Source organism: Ranitomeya variabilis, chromosome 5, assembly GCF_051348905.1.
Source record: "Ranitomeya variabilis isolate aRanVar5 chromosome 5, aRanVar5.hap1, whole genome shotgun sequence".
NCBI classification, from domain to species: Eukaryota; Metazoa; Chordata; class Amphibia; order Anura; family Dendrobatidae; genus Ranitomeya; species Ranitomeya variabilis.
The window spans coordinates 463,345,652-463,371,999 of NC_135236.1; the positions used below are offsets into that span (position 1 = coordinate 463,345,652).

General features: G+C 46.3%; 2 protein-coding genes across 2 annotated transcripts in view; both read left to right on the forward strand.

The window, feature by feature from the left end:
- The window catches only part of CEP290 (centrosomal protein 290), a 284,715-nt gene that overhangs the window by 66,937 nt on the left and 191,430 nt on the right, over positions 1-26,348 (forward strand). The window contains exons 17-21 of the mRNA XM_077265451.1: positions 998-1,086; positions 11,619-11,703; positions 13,255-13,397; positions 15,658-15,822; positions 16,587-16,736. Coding sequence (XP_077121566.1) covers positions 998-1,086; positions 11,619-11,703; positions 13,255-13,397; positions 15,658-15,822; positions 16,587-16,736 — 632 coding nt within the window. The remainder of the gene's footprint in view (positions 1-997; positions 1,087-11,618; positions 11,704-13,254; positions 13,398-15,657; positions 15,823-16,586; positions 16,737-26,348) is intronic.
- Positions 23,416-25,078, forward strand: LOC143773739 (uncharacterized). The gene is made up of 2 exons (XM_077261092.1): positions 23,416-23,564; positions 23,684-25,078. Exons 1-2 carry the CDS (start codon positions 23,437-23,439, stop codon positions 24,915-24,917), a joined length of 1,362 nt encoding a protein of 453 aa, XP_077117207.1. The 5' UTR covers positions 23,416-23,436; the 3' UTR covers positions 24,918-25,078.

Consider the following 26,348-nt stretch of genomic DNA (forward strand, 5'->3'; position numbering starts at 1 on the left):
ATGGAATATTAAGTCATCGCGATCGGCCGCACACCCGGGGGTGTGCGGGCGATCGCCGCCGGGTGTCAGCTGATTCTGACAGCTGACACCTAGCACTAGGTGCCAGTAGCGGTCACAAACTGCTCCCGGCACTTTAAACTCCGAAATGCTGCAATTGAACACCATCGCAGCATTCTGGAACCGGACAAAGGGCTGACAGCCCCTCTGCCTTTGGATCAGAGACCCCGCGGCGTGACCTATGGGCCATGGGCCCGGCCGAGACTTCTCAGTTTTGCCCGGCCGAGACTTCTCAGTTGGGCCAGGCCGAGACTTTTCAGTTGGGCCCGGCCGAGACTTTTCAGTTGGGCCCGGCCGAGACTTTTCAGTTGGGCCCGGCCGAGACTTTTCAGTTGGGCCCGGCCGAGACTTTTCAGTTGGGCCCGGCCGAGACTTTTCAGTTGGGCCCGGCCGAGACTTCTCAGTTGGGCCCGGCCGAGACTTCTCAGTTGGGCCCGGCCGAGACTTCTCAGTTGGGCCCGGCCGAGACTTCTCAGTTGGGCCCGGCCGAGACTTCTCAGTTGGGCCCGGCCGAGACTTCTCAGTTGGGCCCGGCCGAGACTTCTCAGTTGGGCCCGGCCGAGACTTCTCAGTTGGGCCCGGCCGAGACTTCTCAGTTGGGCCCGGCCGAGACTTCTCAGTTGGGCCCGGCCGAGACTTGTCAGCTGGGCCTGGCTGAGACTTCTCAGACATCAATGAATCTCCAAGAAATGTAAATTCAACAGGCCGGATTCTTTTCTTCCCTGACATCATCTGAAAAGAGAAAGTCCGGAGGCCTTCATACACAGAAGACTGACTGTAGCCTAATGTGTATTGATTATATAAGTGCCATCCATTGTGGTCCTCTTCTTACTCAGAATTGATGGTGTTTAGTCTTTAGAGGACATACAGATATCATCTGAAATTACTGCCACTGGATTTAATTTCTTTTTTCCCTTTTGACACTCTGTTTGTGTTCCAGGATTGGTGGATGATGACCTGAATCAGAACACTCTCGGAGAATTGGCATCAAAACAGAAAGGTCCCAGTGCGGAAGAAATTAGGGGAAGGGTAAGAGGAATGGATCACTGTGATTATGCAGTGCATATTTCTGCAGCAATGGAAACTAGCATATTCATTTCGGTGGGAGATACAATCACAGTATCGCTCAGCCACACTTGGCTGTTTCCATGGCTCTGTGGTCGGAGCCTGAACAGTTATCGTGTCTCAGCCATGAAAAACTGACATGAAAATAAATTATACCTTTTCTGGTAAGGTCCAGATTTTTTATTTTTATAGTTGTTTATAGAAAGAATATGTAAAAGTTCATGAAATAAATATTCGATTTTTCTGTCCTTTTCTTAAAAAAAAAAAAAAAAAGTTCACAATAGGAACAGAATAGCTATATTATGTATCCATTGTTTAACCATTAGTGATTAGCGAATGTGATTGGATAAGGTGCTATCCGAGCATGCTCAGGTGCTAACTGAGTGACTTCGGTGTGCTCGAATAATATGTTCGAGTCCCCGCGACTGCATGTCTCGTGGTTGTTCGACAGTTGTGACACTTGCAATGATTGCCTGTTTGTTAGGAAATCCCTGCATGTGTTTTGGCGGTCGAACAGCTGCAAGACATGCAGTCGCCAGGACTCAAACATATTATTCGAGCACACCAAGTCACTGGATTAGCACCCGAGCATGCTCGGATAACACCTTATCCAAGGCGAGAGCATCGGAGGCGATATGCTAATTACATTTACCTCAAACTCTGCCTCGAGGGTGAGCCGAATGTCATGTCCTTTTACTGTGATCCGATCCTCTCGCATACAACCGTTTTCAACCTGGACAGTGCCAAGATGTGACTGTCCAGGCTGGGAACTGCTGGAGAATGATCTGCTGTGAGCGCAGCATCCATGACTAGTGTTGACCTCATTGAGGTTACTGCCGGTCGCTGAGGCTGCATTCCCAGCCGGGCTGATCTGCATTGAGCTCGGTGAGATCCCCGCTAGCACCGTGAGAAAGTCTGACAGCGCAGAAGCGAGTTCACCGCAGTTCATGTTCAATGCAGTGAAATTCTCCCGGTGAACTTCGGAGAAATTCACTGCATTGATTTTGAACTGCGGTGAACCTGCCTCTGCACTGTCAGACTCTCACGGTGCAAGCGGGGATGTCACTCCATATCGAACACCGCATTTAGAAGTGAGGGAGCTCCTCTCCCCTCCGATCGACATCGCGAGGACCCAATTGATGCCATGGTGACCCGAGGTCATCATGTGCAGAGCATGGTCTAAGGGGCTTGTGTCAGTGCAGCGCTTTGTTATAAACTATTACAATGCTTTAAAACAGCTATCAGGCTGCTGAAAATGAAATTCCCATAGAGGGAAAAAGTAGAAAAAAATTGCATAAACATTTTTAAAAAAAATCACAAAATAATGATAAAAAAATACAAAATACATTTGTATTTTTATGTAAAAAAAATAAAATAAAATACCCGTTTGGAATTGCTGCGTCCGGAACTCACCTCTCCATAAGGCTACTTTCACACTAGCGTCGGGCTCGGCCCGTCGCAGTGTGTCGGGCCGAGGTCACCGACGCTAACGTTGTCTCCGCCGCACAATGGGGGCAGCGGATGCATTTTTCCAGCGCATCCGCTGCCCAATTGTGAGGTGCGGGGAGGTGGGGGCGGAGTTCCGGCCGCGCATGCGCGGTCGGAAAAAGCGGACCGTTGGGAGCAAAAAACGTTACATGTAAACGTTTTTTGCTCCCGGTGGTCCGCCACAACATGGCGCTACGGTCTCACGACGGTTGCGACGTGTGGCAATCCGTCGCAATGCGTCGCTAATGTTAGTCAATGGAGAAAAAACGCATCCTGCAAGCACTTTTGCAGGATGCGTTTTTTCTGCAAAACGACGCATTGTGACGGATTGCAGTTAACGCTAGTGTGAAAGTAGCCTTAAACTGTCGCACTCCTTCAGTGAACACATTTTTTCGCTGCCATACAGCTCTTGTCTGCAGAAAAATAAAAAAAAGTTATAGTTGTCAGAATAAAGCTATGCAAAAATGATTTTTTTTATATAAAATATTTGTATTGTGCAAAAGCTAAAACATAAAAAATTATTATAAATGTGGTATCCCTGTAATCGTACTGACCTCAAAAATAAAGCTGCTGTATCAATGTTATCACACGCAGAACGGCATAAAAAAAAACCCCATAAAAATTTTGAATTGCGGGTTTTTGTTCATTCTGCCTCCCAAAAATTGGAATAGAAAGCGATCAAAAAACTTTGTGCCCAAAAATGGTACCAATGTCATCTCATCAAGCAAAAAATTGAGCCGCCACATGGCGCTTTTTTTAAAGCGTTTTTAGGGTATGACAGCAGCCTAACATAAAAACCCGATATAAAACTGTTCTCGGTGTTATCGCACATCCACAAAGAATAAAGTCGCCTAATCACTTATACCGCATGAGGAACGGCATAAAAAAATAAATGAAACCAATTCTTCACCTACGCTTTTGTTCATTCTGCCTCCCAAAGATTGCAGTAAGGCTCGGCGTACATTTATCCTGCATTCGACTTTGAGTGCTTACAGTGGGGTTTCCGTGTAAATCTCTGAATTACTTGATTCAGACAGGACCCCCAGCGGAAAATTCCCTATAATGGGTCAGGTGGGGTCACTGAACATGGTCTGGCCTGTGATCTGGCGGTGTCTGTCTTTTTAGCCGTGCATAAAAACGCTGTCCGCCACAGTTTTGTGCACTTCTGAAAAGGACACCGCTGAACAGAGGCCAGACGGAGTCCAGAGTAACTCTGCTGCCTCATTATAGTGAATGGATCCATCGGAGGTTTCATCTGAATCACGTCACTCAGAGATTTAGATGGATACCCCCAAAGTAAGCATTTTGTGTACATCGCAGGATAAATGTGATCCAAAATGTTATGTAAAATAATCGTAACAAAACCTTAAAGTCAATCCGCAAAAAAAACCAAGTCCTTACTCAGGTCCGTCATGTGTTAACGGAAATATAGGGGGCTTCCACGTTACTGGTAGCACAAAGGCTCTGGAAAAGGGAAATGGCTCCTCACCTGCCAAAAGAAATTCTGCACATTTTGTGCTCCCAAATCTCAATGCCCCTTCTCTTCTGAGCCCCAGTGTGCCTAAACCACATTTTGCGTCCACATGTTTGAGATTTCTGTAGCGATGAGAGTCCGTCTAATTTACAAGTTCATGTCTCCAAAAGCACAAGCTGGGCACTGCAACATACAGGTGACTACAACGTACTGGTCACTAGAATGGCAGTTTGCAATTTTCACTTGGCAAGATCCACTGCCCCTTGTTTCTGGAAAACACCCATGGAGTCAAAATCACTACAACTGAGCTAAATTCCCAAAGGGGTATAATTTTCAAAATTGGGTCCCTTGAAGGGTGGGTGGGGAGGGGTATTCTGCTCTTCTTGAACTTAAAGGCTCTGTATACGGAGTCCGTAAACTATTCTACAATAATTTGTTCTCCCAAGAATAGCGCTCCGGTCCTCCCAAATCTCTCCATATGGCTAAGCAGTACTGTACAGCCACAGTTTTGTGGGACACATTTTGGTGCCATTTCTCCCCATTTCTCAGTATGACAGTGTCAAATTTGTGGCAAACACACAATCTTGGTGGTAAATATGTATTTATTTTTTTGTAATTTTTTTTTCTCCTACGTATCATTGGGGGACACAGGACGAATGGGTGTTATGCTGCTGCCACCAGGAGGACACTAAGTTAAACACACACAAAAGATTAACTCCTCCCCTGCAGTATACACCCACGGGCTGGAGAATCCGGACCCAGTTCTTACTTAGTGTCTCAGGAGGCACTTGGGTCCTCAGGACCCCACCAATTTTTAATTTAACGGAGAGAAGGGGGCGACAGGCAAATTTTCAGCTCTGATCTCCCCCGCACCAACAACGGGCAAGTACATGGAGCGTTCCTCCTGTATCCTTTCCCGCGACGATGGATGCCAGCCCTGGCTCACTTTTCAGTGTGGCGACGGTTCCTTAGCGTTCCGATCTCCCTCCCTCCCTCTCAGGCGACCACGGGGACTAATCATCCACCTAAGTTTCCTGGAGCCAGGGCACAGCCGGACAGAATGACATGGCGTCCGTGCAGCCGCCCACTGCATCACCACTGAATATAGCGGACGACGCATGGCGGCAGAAGCTCTCCACCCTCTCCCTACCAAGGTGAAGGTGGATGGAGCATTGGTTCCATCGCACAGGGTAAGTGCGGGGGCCGACGAGCTGACAGGGGGGGGCCCCTTACTCTCTTACTAATGCGGCTCTGCAGCCGCGGGGCAGCGTTATAATTCTGAGGGGGCACGGCGGTCTTTCCGGCGCTCCGTTGGTGCGGTGGCACCTCGGCCCGGTCCGGACTCCAGCGCCCGCCTACATGCACGCCTACGTCCGCCCAAGACACGCCCCCTCCCTGGGCGCTTCTCGCTCCCGAGAAGCGCCCTTCTCACATCTCGGCGGCCATCTTGGACCAGGAAGTGCGCTGGCGGCTTTGCAGCAACGCAGTGCACAGGACATCAGGATCTCCCTGCCAGGCCACCGCAGAACTTTGGTGAGACGCACTCAGTAGGATTGTCTCCCCCCCTGCCAGTACGCTCACTTAATCACAAATATGTCACAGTCTAAGCAAAAACGGACTGGAAAGACCCACTCCGTTATTTTTGCTGTGTGCACCTCCTGCAAGGTATCTCTGCCCCGAGGTCACACTGACCCGCTGTGCACCGCCTGCGAAATGTCGGCGGCTCAGGTTACTCCGGCCTCTGACCCGGAATGTAGCGAGCCTAGTACCCCCGCATGGGCGTCCTCCCTCGCTCGATCTGTGGCATCCTTGGAAAGGACAATACAGTCTCTCCGTGAGCCGTCCCTTAGCCAGGGCACTTCCACGGATGATATAACGCGGTCTAAGAACCCCTCTCGGCCTAGAGGTCGTACCGTTTCCAGAAGCCCTCACTCATCCAAAAAGAGGTCCAGGGTAATATCTCCGGTCCGGGATCAGCCTTCCGGCTCATAGAGCGAAGTCTCTCGTCACTCATCCCCGACTCATAGCAGGGAATCCCTCCTGGACGACGCGTCCAACGCGTCCTGTTCCCCAGAGTATCATCACGATCAAGAGACTTTAGATTCTCTCATAGACTCTGTAAGTCAGACACTACAGTTAGAGGAGGAAACCCCGTCCAAGGCGGTTCATCCCGTATCATTCGGGCGAACCACAAAGGCTCATAAATTTTTTCCTACGCACCCTCAATTCAAGGACATAGTCGATCACCATAGAGTCCGTCCGGATAAACGTTTCTCAGGACAGAAGGCTATGCAATTGAAGTATCCGTTTGCTCAGGACCTAGCTAGGGACTGGTCTCAGTCACCCTCCGTGGACCCGCCAGTGTCGCGGCTAGCCACCAAGGCGGTTCTATCCTCCTCTGAGGGTGCGTCCATCAAGCATCCCACTGATAGACAAATTGAACAGATGGCTCGCTCGGCCTTTGAAGCCTCCTCGGCTTCTCTCTTTCCCTCTTTTGCCGTCACGTGGGTTGCAAAAGCTATGTCCCATTGGGCCGAGTCTTTATCCTCTACAGCACTACGTGCCGACTTACCCCCAGAAATTTCACACCTGGCCACTCAGATCGCTAGAGCGGGGGACTTCGTAGTTTCCGCATCCTTAGACGCGGCCAACTGTGCCTCACAGGCAGCGGCCAATGCTGTCACGATCCGCAGATCCCTTTGGCTCAGGGACTGGAAAGCGGACTCGGGATCCAAAAAATCCCTCACGTCTCTTCCATACCAGGGCGAATGCCTATTTGGGGACAAACTAGACAAAATAATTGCAGACTCCACAGGAGGAAAGAGCAAATTCCTTCCCCAGCAACGAACTTTTCGTCCCTTTCGCAACCAACAGGGCCGAGGCCAATATTTCCGTTTCGGCTCCAATTGGTCCAATCCCTCCTCCGCGCCACCCGGCGTCGGGAGAGGTCAGCGCAAGGACAGAGCCTCCCAGCCGTCTTACAAACCTTCTCCCACTTGGAGAGGCAGACCCAGACAACAGGGATTCCGAGGGTCCAGACCTAACAGGTCTCCACCTCAATGACTCTTGGCAAACGCCGAAGGACACCGACAGAGTAGGCGGCCGCCTACTCTTCTTTCGGGACGCGTGGCTCTCGGTAGTTCCCGACCGATGGGTCCGCGACCTAGTGTCCTCCGGTTACAAGATAGAGTTTGTCTCTCTTCCCCCATCTCGTTTCTTCCAGTCCCCTCCTCCCAGAGCAAGGGTCTGTCAGTACTTCCAGGCCATAAGGTCGCTATGGGAAGACGGGGTCATCATCCCGGTACCTCAGAACGAGAGGTACCAAGGTTTCTATTCCAATCTTTTCATCGTACCAAAAAAGGACGGCTCAGTACGTCCAATATTAGACCTCAAGCTTCTCAACAAGTACGTCCGCGTACATCGATTCCGTATGGAGTCCCTCCGCTCGGTAATTGCCTCTCTGGAAGAGGGCGAGTTCCTTGCATCTCTGGATGTTCAGGACGCTTACCTGCACATTCCCATCCTACCGTCTCATCAGCGTTTCCTCCGCTTCGCGGTCCAGGGGCACCATTTCCAGTTTGTCGCCCTACCCTTCGGGCTGGCCACCGCTCCTCGGGTATTCACCAAGGTCATGGCAGCTGCCGTGGCCATTCTCCATGCTCGAGGCATAGTGGTGTTGCCCTACTTGGACGACATTCTCATAAAAGGCTCCTCTTTTCGATCCTGCTCAGAAGCAGTAGACGTCACCATAAATACCTTTTTGCGCCTGGGTTGGAAAATCAACTTCAAGAAATCTTCCCCAGTCCCGGCTCAAACCATATCCTACCTGGGGATGATCCTAGACTCTTCTCAGGGTCTAGTACTCCTACCTCCGGAAAAGGTATCCACGCTACAGAGAGAAGTCCGAAAGCTTACCCAACCTCGCCCTCACTCCCTACGCTTCTCCATGAGGGTACTCGGCAGGATGGTGGCAGCAATGGAGGCAGTGCCTTTTGCTGTATTTCACCTCCGTCCCCTACAGCACGCCCTTCTAGCAGTATGGGACAGGAATCCTGCCTCGCTCGACCGCCGTCTCCTGCTCTCTCGCCCAATCAGGCAGTCCCTCAGGTGGTGGACCAAGAGGTCCTCCCTGACTCGGGGGAAGTCTTTCCTTCCGGTGCACTGGCTGGTTGTCACAACGGACGCCAGTCTCTTCGGCTGGGGTGCTGTGTTCCAGCGCCACTCGACTCAGGGTCGCTGGTCCCCGCAGGAATCCCAGCTGCCCATCAACATCCTAGAGATTCGGGCAATCAGACTGGCACTCCGCCATTTTCATCCGTTTCTTTCCGGCCGCGCGGTCAGAGTCCAGTCCGACAACGCCACTGCGGTAGCCTACATCAACCGCCAAGGGGGCACTCGCAGCAAAGCGGCCATGGTCGAGGTAACGCTCATTCTCCGCTGGGCCGAGACCAACCACTCCATACTCTCAGCAGTTTACATCCCAGGCGTGGAAAACTGGGAAGCGGACTTTCTCAGTCGCCACAGCCTCGATCCCGGAGAGTGGTCTCTTCATCCCGCAATCTTTCACCAGATATGCTCTCGATGGGGGACTCCGGACGTGGATCTAATGGCATCTCGCCTCAATTGCCAGGTTCCCGTCTTCATGGCCAGGTCTCACGACCCCTCAGCCTTCGGAGCCGATGCTCTCGTCCTCTCATGGCAGGGTTTCAGACTCCCATACATCTTTCCCCCAATTCCCCTTCTGGCAAAGGTAATCAGGAAGGTCAGGGCAGAACGGATTTCAGTAATTCTCATCGCTCCGGACTGGCCGCGCAGGACATGGTACGCCGAGATGGTGCAACTGGTCTCAGACGTACCTTGGAGGCTGCCGAGCCGCGCAGACCTCCTGTCTCAAGGGCCCATTTACCACCCGAACTCAGAGGCCCTGTGTTTAACGGCGTGGCCGTTGAGTCCTGGGTACTGAGGCAGAAGGGTCTGCCCCAGACGGTTATATCTACCATGCTCCGCGCACGCAAGTCTTCTTCCATGCGCATCTACCACCGCGCCTGGAAGGTATACTTCGCCTGGTGCAGGGATCGGGGACGTTTCCCCCTCCAATTTTCTATTCCTCACATTTTGGAATTCCTCCAATCAGGCGTAGACTTGGGCCTTGCCCTCAGTTCTCTTAAGGGCCAAATTTCTGCTCTCTCGGTTCTTTTCCAGAGAAGGATTGCAAACAGACTGCAAGTCAAGACTTTCATCCAGGGAGTTTCTCATATGGTTCCGCCTTACAGAATGCCCTTGGAACCATGGGACCTGAATCTGGTCCTCTGTGCTCTTCAAGAGCCCCCTTTTGAGCCCTTGCATGAGGTGTCCTTGCTGCTCTTGTCGTGGAAAGTTGCCTTCCTCGTGGCTGTCACGTCTATTAGACGTGTCTCTGAGCTGGCAGCTCTGTCTTGCCAACCTCCTTTCCTCGTGTTCCACCAGGACAAGGTAGTTCTACGGACATGTCCGTCTTTTCTTCCGAAGGTCGTTTCCTCCTTCCATCTTAATGAGGAGATTGTCCTTCCCTCACTGTGCCCTGCTCCTTCTCACCGCACGGAAAGGGCTCTCCACACTCTGGACTTAGTGAGGGGTCTCAGACGTTATGTCTCCAGAACTGCGTCTCTCCGTAGGTCAGACGCCTTGTTCGTTCTTCCGGAAGGGCCACGGAAGGGACTTCCCGCTTCCAAGGCCTCCATTGCCAAGTGGATTCGTTCCGCCATCCAAGAGTCCTACCGTGTCAAGGGTCACGCCGCACCTCCGGGGATCAAGGCTCATTCTACCCGGTCAGTCGGCGCGTCCTGGGCCATCCGGCACCAGGCATCGGCAGCGCAGGTCTGCAAGGCTGCTACATGGTCCAGCCTGCATACATTCACGAAGCACTACCATGTGCACTCTCAGGCCTCGGCAGACGCGTCCGTCGGTAGGCGAATCCTACAAGCGGCAGTGTCTCATCTGTAGCTCGTAGGCACGCACAGCATTTATAACTTCTTGTTCCCACCCAGGGACTGCTTTGGGACGTCCCATTCGTCCTGTGTCCCCCAATGATACGTAGGAGAAAAGGAGATTTTTGTGTACTCACCGTAAAATCTTTTTCTCCGAGTCAATCATTGGGGGACACAGCACCCTCCCTGTTAGCCTAGTTTGGCTCGGTTATTCTTTTCAGTCGGTGTTTTGACTGTAACATGTTTACTGTTATTATCTGGTTTACTCCTACTGCTTTGTTACCGAACTGGCTCCGGATTCTCCAGCCCGTGGGTGTATACTGCAGGGGAGGAGTTAATCTTTTGTGTGTGTTTAACTTAGTGTCCTCCTGGTGGCAGCAGCATAACACCCATTCGTCCTGTGTCCCCCAATGATTGACTCGGAGAAAAAGATTTTACGGTGAGTACACAAAAATCTCCTTTTTCCACTGCCCATTGCTATAAAATTCTGTGAGGCACATGTGCTGTTAATATATTCACTGCACCCCTAAATGAATTCATTGAGAGATGTAGTTTGTAAAATGGGGTCACCTTATCGGGGGTTCTGATGTTCTGACACCTCAGCAAATATGTTAATTTTTCCCTACCACATTGCTTCAGTTCCTGCGGAGCACCTGAAGGGTTAATAAACTTCTTGACTGTGGTTTTGAGCACCTTAAGGGGTGCAGTTTTTAGAATGGTGTCACTTTTGGGTATTTTCTGCCATATAGGCCTCTCAAAGTCACTTCAAATGTGATGTGGTCCCTAAAAAAATGGTTTTGTAAATTTTGTTTGAAAAATTGGAACTCACTGGTCAACTTTTAACCCTTATAACTTGGTAACAAAAAAAAATGTTTAAAAAATCGTGCTAATGTAAAGTATACATATGGGAAATGTTATTTATTAACTATTTTGTGACACCACTCTCTGATTTAAGGGCATAAAAATTAGAAGTTTGAAAATTGCAAAAGTTAAACAATTTTTGACAAATTTTCGATTCTTTTCACAAATAAACGCAAGTCATATCGAAGAAATGTTCCCACTACCACAAAGTACAATTTGTCAGGAAACACAATCTCAGAATCAGTGGGATCCGTTGAAGCGTTCCAGAGCTATAACCTTATAAAGTGACAGTGGTCAGAACAGGCTTGGAGACACAGGGGGTTAACATTATAGGACAGGCTTCTGCAAGTGTAACAAGGTGGCAGCCATTTTTATTCTTTTGTGAATAGCTCCCTAAAACAATTGTAATTTTTCATGGTATTTAGGAATTCATTTAAAATGACATTTTTTAGTTATATATTTTTTCTAATGCCAGAGAACCACTTAAAGTAGTCAAATCCATGTTGATCACGAAGGAATGGCTTACCCTAGTGATATGCCAGCACTTAAATTACTGGAAAAACTCCTTTAAGGCTTGAAATGTTCAAGTTTTAAAGTGGTTGATGATGTGTTTTGATTTTGTGTTTGTTTAATCAATCTACTAATGTTTCATTTCTGAAGATCAGATTTTGTATGCCATCCATTTTTTGTAATTTTTTTTTTTAAAGAATGAACATTTGTCAAGACAGTTGAATGACAAGGAGAGAGACCTGGAGCGAAACCGAACAGTTTTAGCAGAGTTAAAGTCTAAATGTAAGTGGTCCTCTCCATATTGTCTCTAAGTATTTTTCATGTTGTGTGCCCTAACCTGTTATTGATAATATCACCAATTCATTTTTTATGAATATTATCTGCATTTTTGCAGGACAGTACATCCATTGATATGGGGCCAATGTCTTGTCCGCCGAATGTATAGTCAGGTGTATATATAACAGATCAGGGCAAATAAATAAATAATACTTATCTGTGCATATTCTTCAAAATTAGCCTCAACGCATTTCCCCAGCAGGTTCGTCAGGAGGCCGATTCTCAGGTATGGTAGCGTTCCCAGCACGGTAGGCCTGACTGAGAAAATGTCCACGTTAAATAGCCCACCTTAATTGTTTGTACCACCCATCACTAACTAGATTACACTTAGTCCTTATAATGTGCAATGCATGTAGTGGACACTCAGTGTCTTTATTCCTATAGTGCGAACGCGCCCCAAAATAGCTAAAAATGGTATAAAATAGAGTGAATGAGGAGCTGGGGTGCCATTGTCGGCTACAAATACAGTGCCAACCTCTGCGGATAGGCAGCTAGCACTAACAAATACAACAAAAAGTGAAAAAAAAAAGTTTTTAAAACTATGAAAAAAAAAAATACAAAAGTTCAAATAACCTCCTTTTGCCCAAATAAAAGTAAGACAATTAAAAATACCAAATATGTGTATCCCTGTGTTCATAAAAGTCCATTCTATCAAAATATTATTTAAATAAATCCAATTGGTAAACTGCGTAATGAGAGGGGAAAAAAATCAAACCCCCAGAACTTTTGGGGGCTGCCGCAGCATTGCATTAAGAGGCGAATAAAACATGAGATCAGTAAAAACGTTATCCCTGACCCAGCCCCATAGCCTGAAAATTTAAACCGTTATGGGTCTCGAAAAACGGCGAAAAAGCAAATATTTTTATTGTTATGGTTTTTTTTGTTTTTTTTTTTACAAATTTGCGGATTTTTTTCACCACTTAAATTAAAAAAACAACAACCCAGTACCTGTTTGATATCCATGTGATCGTACTGACCTAGAGAATCATATTGGCAGGTCAGTTTTACATGGTAAATTGCACTTTTTTTTTGCATTTTTAGAGCATTTGTAAACATTTTTCCCACTTTTCAGTGCATCACATGATAAAATGAATGGTGCCATTCAAAAGTACAACTCGTCTAGCAAAAAGCAAACCTCATACTGCTAAACATTATGGTTCTTGGAAGAAAGATAGGAGAAAATGACAAAAAATAAAACCGGAAGATAACCCATTTATAAAGGGGATCAGTGGGCTGTTTGGAGGACATGATGTTTTTGTGATGACTGTAAAATTTAAAGCTCACAAAATAGACAACGCCTGTGTAATGTATACAAATGTCCTTTCTTTCTCTGTTTACTGTATTCATCTGTAATTAATTTCTCTACAACTGAAGGTAAAAATGAAGAAACTGCTTGCAGGCTAACGATTTTTTGGACTTTCTTTACCCACTGAGCAAAATTTACAGCAAGCGATAACATGACGGTAATTCGCCTTATATGATTTTTTTCCCCCTCAGTAAAGGGACTTTCTGAAGAAAATAAGCAGTTACAGCAAGGAATGGGAGAAATACTTCAAGCCATTAAGGATTCCCAGAAAGACTCCAACCTTAAAGGGAGTGAAGCAACTCTAATCATTCCTAGTCTGGAGAGACTGGTTCATGTGAGTTGATGGAAACTATGAGTCTGAGCAAAACGCTTTATGTTCACATATCAGATTCTTGTATCCATAAATAAGATTGCCAGAATTATCCAAAGGTGGTCATAGACATCTTTAGGGTTTTCATTAGTGCTATTTTGTGCTCCCTGATAATGTTAGGCTTAATCCAGGTCTTAAATTCTTTTCAAACCAAATTGGATTTTATGTTGTTTTGGTCCCAAAGCTGTGGAAATGTCATCAAAACAGAAATGGTCAAAATAAAAAGCTTAAGAGAGGTTGTCAACTACTAGGCCAACCCCTTCTCATTCTGAATGTTTGCTCCGGTTAAAATGAAAACAACCCTACTCCCCTCCCGTTCCAGCGGTGTCGGCACTTATTCCCTGGGCTCACGTGAGTCTGTTATGTCACGTGATCCCTGTGCCCAATTAGCGCTGGTGTCACTGTCCCCGCCTTCAGACGTATACGTAATCGAGAGGAAATGAGCGGCCAATCGCAGCTGTCATTTCCTCCTGATGACTCATAAGTCCGAAGGCGGGGACAGTGACACCAGCGCTAATTGGGCCCAGGGAATGCGGAGAAGGGAGGAGTTATCCTGGTAGTGGACAACCACTTTAAGGCTAAGTTCACAAGCTGCGCCTGTGCTGTGTGGTTTTTTTTTTTTTTTCACCCCAAGTGGTGATTGGCCAAATTCACAGTGTTTACAAGCTTCTCTCTTGAGCTTGTATGCACTGCAGTGATTGGCCAGATTCACAGTGTTTACAAGCTTCTCTATTGAGCTGGTAAGCACTGCAATGATGATTGGCCAGATTCACAGTGTTTACAAGCTTCTCTATTAAGCTTGTATGCACTGCAGTGATGATTGGCCAGATTCACAGTGTTTACAAGCTTCTCTATTGAGCTCGTAAGCACTGCAGTGGTGATTGGCCAGATTCACAGTGTTTACAAGCTTCTCTATTGAGCTTGTATGCACTGCAGTGATGATTGGCCAAATTCACAGTGTTTACAAGCTTCTCTATTGAGCTCGTAAGCACTGCAGTGGTGATTGGCCAGATTCGCAGTGTTTACAAGCTTCTCTATTGAGCTGGTAAGCACTGCAGTGGTGATTGGCCAGATTCACAGTGTTTACAAGCTTCTCTATTGAGCTTGTATGCACTGCAGTGATTATTGGCCAAATTCACAGTGTTTACAAGCTTCTCTATTGAGCTCGTAAGCACTGCAGTGGTGATTGGCCAGATCACTGTTGGCTCATGATCCCGGTCAGATTCATTGCTGATTCTAGAGAGGTAAGCCTGCCGCGTATGGCAACATTTGAGAGTGCACCGTTCAGGTCAGCGGTGCAACAATATTTCTGGTCCTCGGCAACCCGTGAAGCATTCATGATAAGAAATGATTAGACCTATGCTATTAGTCGAGTTCCACGCCAAGTAAAGTCTGACAGAGCAGGAAATAATACATGCACGTAGCGGGATGAGTTTTGGCTCCTGCTCTGCTGCCTTCACCGACAATTCTGTATGAGGAAATCTGGAGCTGGACCAGAGACAATGTATCCACCAGCTGAGATACCCTGTCCGCTCTAGCCGTCAGTGTAACATAGGTAGACGTATCAGGAGTGAGGAGGGCCAAGATGCAGGCTGCAGTGGGAGACATTTTCTAGCATTGTGTACTGTGTATAAAAGTATGGTTATATTATAAACCTGAATTAAATAATAATTAGTTTTATGATAATGTGGATGTTTTTGCCCTGAAACGCATCAGAGTGAGATAAGGAAACTTACATTGCCCTGCTAACCGAGTCAAAGGAAAATTCTGCTAAAAGGGGTTGTCCATACTTACAGTACAAGTCTGTGGTCACTCTATGTGCCTGCGGACTTGTGAATCCTCACATCGCGCTCACTGCACTCTGTGGGGATCCGCCAGGCCCAGGAGCAGTGAGCAATGTGACCACAAGTATGTGATTTACATACATGCTGTCGTGTGCAGACTAGACGTATGCGGCCTCGCTCACTACAAGCAATGCCAAGCACATGTATGCATGTAAATTGTATACCTCCGGCCACAGAACCGCCCGCTCCCAGCCCCAGAGAATCCCACGTAGAGTGACCGCGGACCTGTACTTGAAGGCCGGACAATCCATTTAAAAAGGCAGCATTTTGTATGTGAATGAATTCTAGTAGGTCGTTGTATGAAGCCTTTTCCCCCAGAAACGTACAATTAGGGTTCAGATCATCAGTATTATGATTGACAGCAAATTCTATGTGTTTAGGCCTTCGAGATGAAGAATACCACGGGCGCATTTGATGTTGGTGTACATCTGAAAGCCCAAGTTGATCAACTCACTGGCAGAAATGAGGAGTTAAGGCAAGAGCTGAAGGGATCAAGGAAAGAAGCTGCACATTTGTCAAGCCAAGTAGCTAAGGCTAATGAGAAGGTAGGTGCGCCTGTACACCGGAAGTAAAAAGCCGTAATGTTTAAAGGTTTATTGATGACCTATCCTCATCAGAGTGGTAGAGGGTCTGACACTCGACACCCTCACTGATCTGTTGTTACGTGGAGCTACATGTTGTACGAAGCCCACAGCACCTTCACTGTGTAGTGGACTCGTGGGTACCAAAGATCAGCTTTTTTATGTGAATGGAAGCTGAGCTGGGGGTGCCAGGTGTCAGATCCCCACTGAGCTGATAATAACGATGGTCCTAAGGATGGCTCCATTTCAGACAATCACTTTGAAGCCATGGGGTCTAAAGCTTTTATGTTTTATTTTCTATGGTACAGCTCAGTGTTTCTTAGGGAACCAAAGTGGTGTCCTGTTGTCACAGGAGAGTAATTTTAACTTCTAAAGTAGCGTTTTGTGTGTTTTCGTACTTTGTGTGATCGTAACCAAGAACATGATACAGTTACTTAATGCCTGCAAACTCATCAGATACACACAGGAGCTAATTATAAGCTTTACGGCTTAGAACACCTCACATTTTAGCAGAACTAACCATTTCGACTTTTTGTGTTTTTACACCAATCCTTTTAGAAATCTGTGGGGGCTTAGCATGAGATTTATTCGATTAGAATAAATCTTACAGTAATAGTGTTTTGATCAAGACCGGCTTGTGAGATTGCAACTTTTATGAATTCCCCTGTGTCATTTTGGAAAAAAAGTGTGCAATGTAGTGAAAGTCTGTTTTTTTTTTCCTTTCATAGATTACACACCTTGAAAAAGAAGTTTGTCTTTCCCGTCAGTCAGAAGGTGCAAACATCGTGTTTAAGGCTATAAACCTTCCTGAAGGAATGTCTCTGTCCAGCAGCAATCTCATCAACTCTATGAATGAGTATCTCTTGCATCTCCTGCAGGTATTCTGAATGTTTTGCACTGGTCTTTGTGTCTTTTTTTTAATAGAAAATGGGTGTAATATAGCTGTATCATGTGTGTAATATTTTGATTTCAGTTATACTTTTTAAAGAGAATCTGTCACCAAGTTTTCACAACTTAATCTGAAAGCAGCATGATGTACGAGAAAGAGAGCCTGATTCCAGCCATGTCTCACTTACTGAACTGCTTTTTGTAGTTTTGATAATCTCCTGCTGATAAAACAGGAATTTTTATTGCTGGAGGACTGGTAAAACTACTCCCATACAGTCCTCACAGTCTTGAGCTCTGTATAACTTTCACCTTCACCACTGACTGACAGCTTTCTTCCTATGCACAGCGTGAAAGGGATCAGTCCGTGAGGGTGTGGCTATAAAAAGCTCAGCAATCAGAGTCCTGATAGATCTGCAGTAGATATAACAGGCATTTTAACAAAGCTGCAACTCAGTAAATTACACACCACTGGAATCTGGTTCTGTGCCCCAACATCATGCCGCTCTCAGATGGGGTTAGCAAAATCCTGATGACAAATTCCATTTAAGAGAGAGTACAGCTGGAAATGGTTTGCTGTTATTTCATAGTTGTGAATTCGGTGTCCATTTTGGTGGAATTTATGCACTATCTTAGGGTTGTATTAGGACAGCTCTTTTTCTTAAAAGTAGCCAGATCAACATATTTTATAAATGTATTCCTCTGTTCAATCCTTTTGTTACTACTTTTTACTTTCTGAATGGCAGGTGGACATTTAACCTGTTTCCATGTCTGGGTTTGACAATTAATTTTCCCAATTTAATTGTTACCCCTTGCCGTAGATCGGCTCACTTGGCTCTACACAGAGGTAGAAATGCAACACTGTCTCTTTAAGAACATGTTTGGTTTATTAAGTGCAACATAAACCAAGCTGTAAAAAAGTAAACACGGTCCTCTGGGCAAAACAAAACCCAGTCCTTCTTCTAGTGGGGATCAGCCCGCTCAGAGTTAGCAAACAAAGGCACAAACACTTCCCTGTAGTGCTTCCTCTCCAGACACTGAGCACTGATGCCTTTGGAGGCCAGCTACTTAAGCCCCAGACCACATCCTGGGGTGGAGATAAGGTAGACATCCTCCCACCCGCTCTATGGATGTCCACATAACAAACAGCCCATTATGCAACTTGGCTTAACCTCTCACAACACTTAATGTGCTGGAGGAAAAACTCTAGGTTTTATATTACGGACGCCATTAGACGCAGTGAAACATATCCCCCTTCTATCACCTTATCAGTGACTTTGTCACACCCTCTATTAATAACTTGTGATGCCATATTTAGAATATGGGATCCAGTTTTGGGCTCCACATTTAAAAGTATATTAGTAAGTTAGGAGGGCACCTATATTATTAAGTCAGATTTATGTAAGCATATTAGAGGAATAAAATAAAACTTTCATTAATCCATTAAAATAGTTTGTATATACAAAAGTTTACATTAAAAAATAAATAAGCAACACGTGAACAGGTTGGGTATAAAGAAACTCTACAAACTATACACCATCACTGTTTGCAACTTCAGCAAGTGTATCAAATAAGCGACCGAACGGACAATCCCAGAAACTCCAAGATATAACTTATTAAGTTATAATCTAGTGTAAGTGCAGGTAATGAAAAGATACAGCATAGGTCAAAGGCTAACTACCCCCAAAAATGGATTCTTGTACTCTCGCTCTCCTAACCATCGGGAAAACCCCTGGTAACCTCACACCTCAAGTTTTTAAGGTTTTTTGATGCAAGGGTGCTGCTAAATAATACAAGCATAAAATTAATACTGACCCATGTAAAAAAAAAAAAACCTATGAAATGAATTGGTCTGTCATCTGTCAGATATCCTGCATCCAGCTAGGAGTCTGTCATATAATTAAGGAACAGTTTTCCCCTTTCACCGTGATTTTCTACTAGATCCATGGTCTTCGGTCACTCCATTGGGTAGTCATTGTTACATCTCAAGATGATGTTGTGGCTCCTCATGCCACCCTATGGACAGTTGTCAGATCTATAAAGTAGAAAGGCTGCCAATCTACTGTATCTACAAACGATGACTCTTTTATACTTCCTGCTCTGGTGTCACATTTGCCATGGCGTCTGACATCATATCCAGTCTGTGAGATGCATATCCGGCTACTGGCACGCAGGAAGAGATGGGCAGGCAGCACACTTCCTCATGGGGCCATGTGTGTAGGGATTCCCCAAATCACCGTACCGCGTAACTTACACCTGTAGGCCACGCAGGCAGATAGAGAGAATGTGCAGGGAATTCTCCCAGGTCATTAAAAATCAGAATTCTCAGGGAAGTACCGGACAGATCAGTCAGTCAATTATATTATGTAGGTTTATGGTAGAGGGTAAGATGGTGATATGTGTGACACATCGGGAGAGTTGGCCAAAAAGGAGGGGGGAATAGGTTTGGGTCAAAATAAGGGAAAGGAGAGGACCAAATTAACCATTTCTACTGGTATATCCCTGCCTAACAGCGGAGGTTGGCACCCTATAGACCTGCGTAATGGCGCCCCTACTCGACGATGACTAAAGGAACAGAATGACAATTGTTCATTTAAACCCAATGGAGAGATATTCAGACAAAATATCCATTTGAATTCAGTTTGAAAAATCCTTTTGTCCCAATCTCCTCCTCTGGGCGAGACCTCCATTTTGTCTATTCCCATAAATTTGACTAGATTAATGTGTCCTTGGTGTCCATCATTTACATGTTTTGCTATCGGTGTCTCTTGTTTGTCTCTCAGATGTTATTCAACTCATTTACAAAAGTCTCTTTTGTAATAAACAGTTTAATTTGGTATCTATTGCCTGTTACATTGCCAGTAAAATCTTTTCCTGATGTTACCGCATTGCAAAAACTGCAATTACCACATCTGTAGCTTCCCTTTATCCTTCTATTCTCAAGCCAAGTAGGCCACTTGCCTGCAGAGTAATGGCTGTGGACCAACCTCTCCCGGAGGGACCTGCATTTCTTGTATGTGATCCGAGGAAAAGTTTTAATCTGATCTCCGATGTCTTCATCCACTACTAGGATGGGCCAATGGTTTTTAAGAATATCAATAATCTCCTTGGTTCCATTAGAGTAGGTGGTGATAAATCGAAGTGAGGACTCACCTTCCTCCTTTGGTTTGTGGGTCAAGAGGAGACTGCGATTCTTCCTGATTGTCACCTTATATGCTTTAATCAATACTTTTTTTATCATTGCCTCTTTCTATAAATCTCTTTTTGAGGTTGTTGGCCTGTTTTTCAAAAGATTGAGAATGTGAACAATTTTGTGTGTTCCTAATGTATTGACATCCAAGAAAGGCAGGCCCTCCTGGATAGGTTGGTCCACAACCATTACTCTCCAGGCAAGGTGCCTACTTGGCTTGAGAGTAGAAGGATAAATGGAAGCTACAGATTTGGTAATTGCAGTTTTTGCAATGCGATCACACAAGGAAAAGAATTTACTAGCAATGTAACAGTCACTGCATGTCAAATAAACAGTTTATCAAAAAGAACTCATCCAGCACATGAATGGCAGCACTTCCCAGGACTCACATCCAAAGATGATGTTTTAAGTTTTTTTATTTGTTAGGAGGAGATACAACACGTTTCGGATACAGTATCTTCTTCAGGTATTAGTCTTCCACCAAGTGAGTGCAAGAAGTTGTGCACCTATCAAAGATTTTAACATTGTGTTTTAAGCACTTAGGGTGCCGCGATTTGTCTATTCTTCTCTCCCAAACAGGTTTTTTTTTTTTTTTGTAAATTAAAGGGCCACTGTCACCCCCCTCCAGCCGTTATAAACTAAAAGAGCCACCTTGTGCAGCAGTAATGCTGCATTCTAACAAGGTGGCTCTTTTAGTTTTAGGTTCAAGTATACCCCAAATATGTATTTTTTCCTTTTTCTTAGGTGGTTTTTTTTCTATTGGTTCTGTATTGATGTTTTTAACTCTCATGTTTTTATATAACTATTACTCACATAATATGTGCTGTTTGGATCTGTATTAATAAACTTTTTCTATGTATCATCATATATAGGGTGTTCCCCATGATTTGGTATGTCTCTTCTCTCTTGTTGGTTCATGTATTTGTTTGACATACCTTTGGGTAGATCCCCTAACTAATCTGGTCATTATGGTTGATGGTGCCCTCCTTTTCTGTTTGTAAATATACCCCAAATAAAGCGTTTTTATACTTAACCACAATTCCTGTCTCTAGCCAGGTAGGCGGGTCCTCACTCCCCAGCTTGGCCAGCTCCTCTGCCGTCACTCCAATCTTCCTGCGATTTCGGCGCCGCCCCCTCAGCGCTGTTATCGTTTCAAAACCAGCGCCTGCGCTGTGTACTGGTGTCCTGCGCAGACGCAGTAAGCTCTGGCCGTCTGACGTCCCAGCCAGGCTTGCACACTGCGCCTGCGAGGGCATTGCGGCCAGCCACCTTTGGAATCCCCGCCCCGCACTGTGTTATGCATTATGCACAGTGCGGGGCGGGGATTCCAAAGGTTCCACCTATACAGAATATTCCGTGTAATGGCTGATACCAGAGAACAAAAGACATCCACAGAACACCAGGATGGATCGCTGCACAGCAAATAGCTGTAGGACCTGCGATGACGTCACTGCCATGTGATTGCCCTAATCACATGGCAGTGATGTCATCGCAGGTCCTACAGCTATTTGCTGTGCAGCAGATCCATCCTGGTGTTCTGTGGATGTCTTTTGTTCTCTGGTATCAGCCATTACACGGAATATTCTGTATAGGTGAAACATAAATATATACTGATAAGAAGACGTTTTCCGGGGATTCCAAAGGTGGCTGGCCGGCGGCCGCAATGCCCGCGCAGGCGCAGTGTGCAAGCCTGGCTGGGACATCAGACGGCCAGAGCTTACTGCGTCTGCGCAGGACACCAGTGCACAGCGCAGGCGCCGGTTTTGAAACGATAACAGCGCTGAGGGAGCGGCGCCGAAAACGCAGGAAGATGTGAGTGACGGCAGAGGAGCTGGCCAAGCTGGGGAGTGAGGACCCGCCTACCTGGCTAGAGACAGGAATTGTGGCTAAGTATAAAAACGCTTTATTTGGGGTATACTTGAACCTAAAACTAAAAGAGCCACCTTGTTAGAATGCAGCATTACTGCTGCACATGGTGGCTCTTTTAGTTTATAACGGCTGGAGGGGGGTGACAGTGGCCCTTTAAGCAGTTTATTATTGGACGGTCAAAAGGCATTGTCTATAAGGCTACATGTATTTGGTGGGTAGAATATGTGGTAGAATATGTATGGAAGATGAAAAGTAGTTTTGTAAGGCTGGTTTCACATTTGCGTTTGTTGCCGCAGCGTTTGTACCGCATATAAACGCATGCGTCGTTTTTTCCTATATTTAACATTAAAAATGCATGCGTTTTTTTTTGTTTGCGTTTTGCCGCGTTTGACGACGCATGCGTCGTCTCGTCTTTTGCGGCTTCGCGCGCAAATGCAACATGTAGTAATTTCTAGAGGCGTCTATTTGCCGCCAGGAAACGCATGCGGTCGATTGCGCAAGGATTGCGACAAAAAAACACATGGCTGTCTATGTAAACGCATGCGTTTTTTTACACATGCGTTTGGTTGCGTTTTTGAACGCATGCGTTTCAATTGAGAAAAACATGTCTAGACACTGATAAGCCACCCCCCACCATCAAGGTGATAAAAGGGAGGGTGTGGACAGTTGCAGGTCACTTCTCAGCAGACAGCCAAGCAGAGCAGACGGACCACAGCACCTTGGAGCAAACAAGCCTCAGAACAATGTGAGTATATCCTAGCCAATGCCTTTATTTTCTATTTTCTATTTTCTGTCTCTACATGTCCTAATTTCTTGCATTTCCTTCTTTCTACATGCATCAGAATGTCTTCTTCGGATTCTTCTTCTGGTGAGGAGTTTCGGCCAGGACAGTCGGAAGTGGAGCATGTCAGTGAGGTGAGTACTTGCCTCGTCAGATTGGTACGTATTCACTGTCACATCGACACATGTGACAATTTTAATTTTTCTTTTAGAGCTCTTCTACTGCGGCAGAGACAGGGCAGGAGCAGCGGAGTCAAGGTCCAGTGGCAAGACGGCAGCGGGTACGTATACAAGGCTGACTGTCCTCCGTGTAATATTCTTGAATCTTCCTTTCTTTCCATTCTTATTTCTTTACTTTTTTCTTGTGGAATCCTTTTGTATGTTGACTTTACTTTTCATGCCATTTCTCAGCATCTTTTTTTCTTTCTTTTCCTTCTGTTAATTGAGCAAACTGTAATGACTTTCTTTAATTTTTAGGTTTCACAATGGGAGGATGATCTGATCGAGAATGACCTCCTCATCCCCCTGGTCCAGGAGAGAGTCCTGTTGTGGGACACCCGGGATCCACTGCACTCAAACAACGTCACGATCCGGCGGTTATGGAATGAGGTGGCCCAAGCGATGTGGGATGGCTGGAACAACGCCCCGACACGGGTCCGAGCTGCATTTGGTAAGTATTGCACTGCAGTGTGAAGCAGCAGAGACCTTGGCCGTGCTCACTTGACTGTGTGTGATGAAAGAAACTTTCTGGAGTTTCTCTCATCACACACAGTTGTGTGAGCACGGCCAAAAGTACTTTTTCTGACCAACATTTTTTTTAAACAGTATCCAAAGTCAAAACACGTTGGCGTTCGATGAAGGACCGCTTCAACAAGGACCTGCGTCAAGAGAGCTGTGTTCCCAGTGGTTCAGGAGCAAGGATCAGACGCTACAAATACCATCGCGTTCTGTCATTTTTAAGACCGGTCCTTGCCCAGAGAACGTAAGTATTTATCACGTGCATTAGGTTGTATTGTATTGCCATAATCTGTATTTTTACATTCCACAGGATTTTGCGTCTGTTAAATTTTTGATAGTAATTTCTTTTTCCTTTTTTCACAGCACATACAGCACTACTGTTGGCCCAGGTTCTGGAGCGGTTCTTCATCCGACAGCCACGGACCCGTCCCAGCCATCAAGCAGCGCAGCAGCAAGTGGGCCTTCCACACTAACTGGAGACCAGGGAGCTGGTCCATCAGGTCTTCCCCTTTCGCAGTCCTCTTCCACTGCCCCCCTTTTTTTGGGCTCCTCCCGGCAGCGGCAGAGGGCTTCGGACAGGTCACTCATGCCCGAGTTTTTGCACTTGAGCTCGGTTTTACACGAAGCAATCAAGGCTTTGGGTGACCGAATGGATGTTTCACATAGCCTCTTGAATGCACGTATCAAGGAGGTCAGCAAAAGCCTTGATCAAGTGAAAGCCGACCTCCAGAGGCCAGCACATCATTTTTTTAATCAAATTGAGCAGGGCATGTCGGAACACCTTACTCCTGATCTCCAGCTGAGTGTCATGCAGGCCTGCAATGCTGCTTACGTGCAGGCTATGCAGCAGAGTCGGTATTTCCAGCAGACAGTGGGGGCATATCCACCTGTGCCTTCACTGTCACGATTGTCCTCAATGCCGACTTCTGCTGCATCCCACTGCACGGCCACCTCAATTCCTTCCACAGCCGGACACCACTACAGCACCACCACCATGCCGAGTGCAGTTGGACATCCCACCGCCACCACCATGACAACCGCTGCAACTGCTTGGACCTCCTCCACTGACACCACGATGCAGCAGGACCCTGGCATGGCCTTTCGTACCGCCACCTCCACAATGCAGCAGGACCCTGGCATGGCCTTCCGTACCGCCACCTCCACGATGCAGCAGGACCCTGGCATGGCCTTCCGTACCGCCACCTCCACGATGCAGCAGGACCCTGGCATGGCCTTCCGTACCGCCACCTCCACGATGCAGCAGGACCCTGGCATGGCCTTCCGTACCGCCACCTCCACGATGCAGCAGGACCCTGGCATGGCCTTCCATACCGCCACCTCCACGATGCAGCACGACCCTGGCATGGCCTTCCGCTCTATAAGCGCTATGGACTCTGGCATGGCTGCACGCTCTACGAGCGCTATGGACTCTGGCATGGCTGCATGCTCTACGAGCACTATGGACTCTGACACAGTGCAGCCAGACCCTGACAGGTCACCCGCCACCACGCCACGCCATATGAGCCCACCAAGACCTCCCACAACCAGGCAAACCCAAAAAAACAACAGAAAAAAAAAAACAACAGAGGACTCTTAGCATTCCTCCCCCTTCACCTCCCAATGTGTCTGTAATGTCAGGTTTGTCTCACCCTTCCAGTGCGTCTGAAGCCTCTCATGTGCCAAGCCCCATCCCCGAACTTCCAGACCCTTCTAGTTTCATTGCCCCTTCTCCTGCCACCTCTGCGTCGTCCACGGTTAGCCAGGCCTCAGTTCTTCACACCCCCCGTTTACATTACTCTACCCCAAGCCGGCGCAGTAAAAAATAATTTTTTGAGTTGTTAACAAAATAAAGTTTGATTTGCCACAATTATGTTTGGTTTATTGTGTCTTCCGCCGCTGGCAACACAAACCGTGCGCCAACTAAGAAACTTTGCCACACACTTACTTTTTGGGCCACATCATATCTCCACTAGTTAAAAATAAAAAGACTGCAGCTTTGTGTGTCTTTAGTATACAGATATGAGGTGGCCCAAAAAATATTACATGTACCTCCATAATCTCTTTTTGTCTGTGCCTAGTGTGGCAGTCTGAAGAGAAAATCGTGGCAATACAGTGCAGACCTCTACTGAACAGGTCAGGTGTCAATAAACTCATTAGTTAGGACACCTGACCTGTTGAGTAGAGAACTGCCTTGTATAACCACCATTTTCTCTTCTTTATACATAATCTATTACACACAAATTGAGGGGACAATGGTGGTCACACACTACATATCTATGCTCACCTGCACAGGTGTCAGAAATGGTGAATTCATGAGCCTGTATATGTTTATCATGAATTCATTATTTCTGACACCTGACTTGATGAGTATAGATAGTGTGACAGTGATTGTCTTTTCAGTTTGTGTCCAATGGATACAGGAGAAGAGAATCATGACGCAATGACGTCAACAAGCTTACCAATAAAGCAACATGGCTGCCATTACTAGCAGTATGTGGCCAGCAGTTTCTGTAAGCCAAAACAAGGAGTGGAACAATTAGAGGTAAATTATTATATTAACATAATAACTAGCGCCTATGCTTTGATCACCCACTCCTGGTTTTGGATTACAAAACCTGATATTAAATACAGATCAAATACTGCCAGTTTTTGGACAGCCTTGGTTTGTAGAGGAAAAAGATAGGAGACAAGGTCAACACAACCAAAACTAAAGTTTATTAATGAGAAATATTATTATCATTGTAGAAAATTACTGGTACAGATGTAATTACAACAGGACATTTACACAACATTGTCCTGCCATGACACACGTCCAATATCTGAATCAAAAAAGGCAGCAAATTGGCCCCGCATGTGACCAACTGCTGCAGTTGACCGCAGCGGGTGATGCTGGAAATCGGGCAGTGGGTGTGCAACTGGTTCATCCAGTTCAATGTTGGGTTGCTCCTTAACCATTATATAATTGTGCAGAACCACACAGGCTTTGACCACCTCGTCGACTGTTTCCACTTTTACATTTATGGCTGAT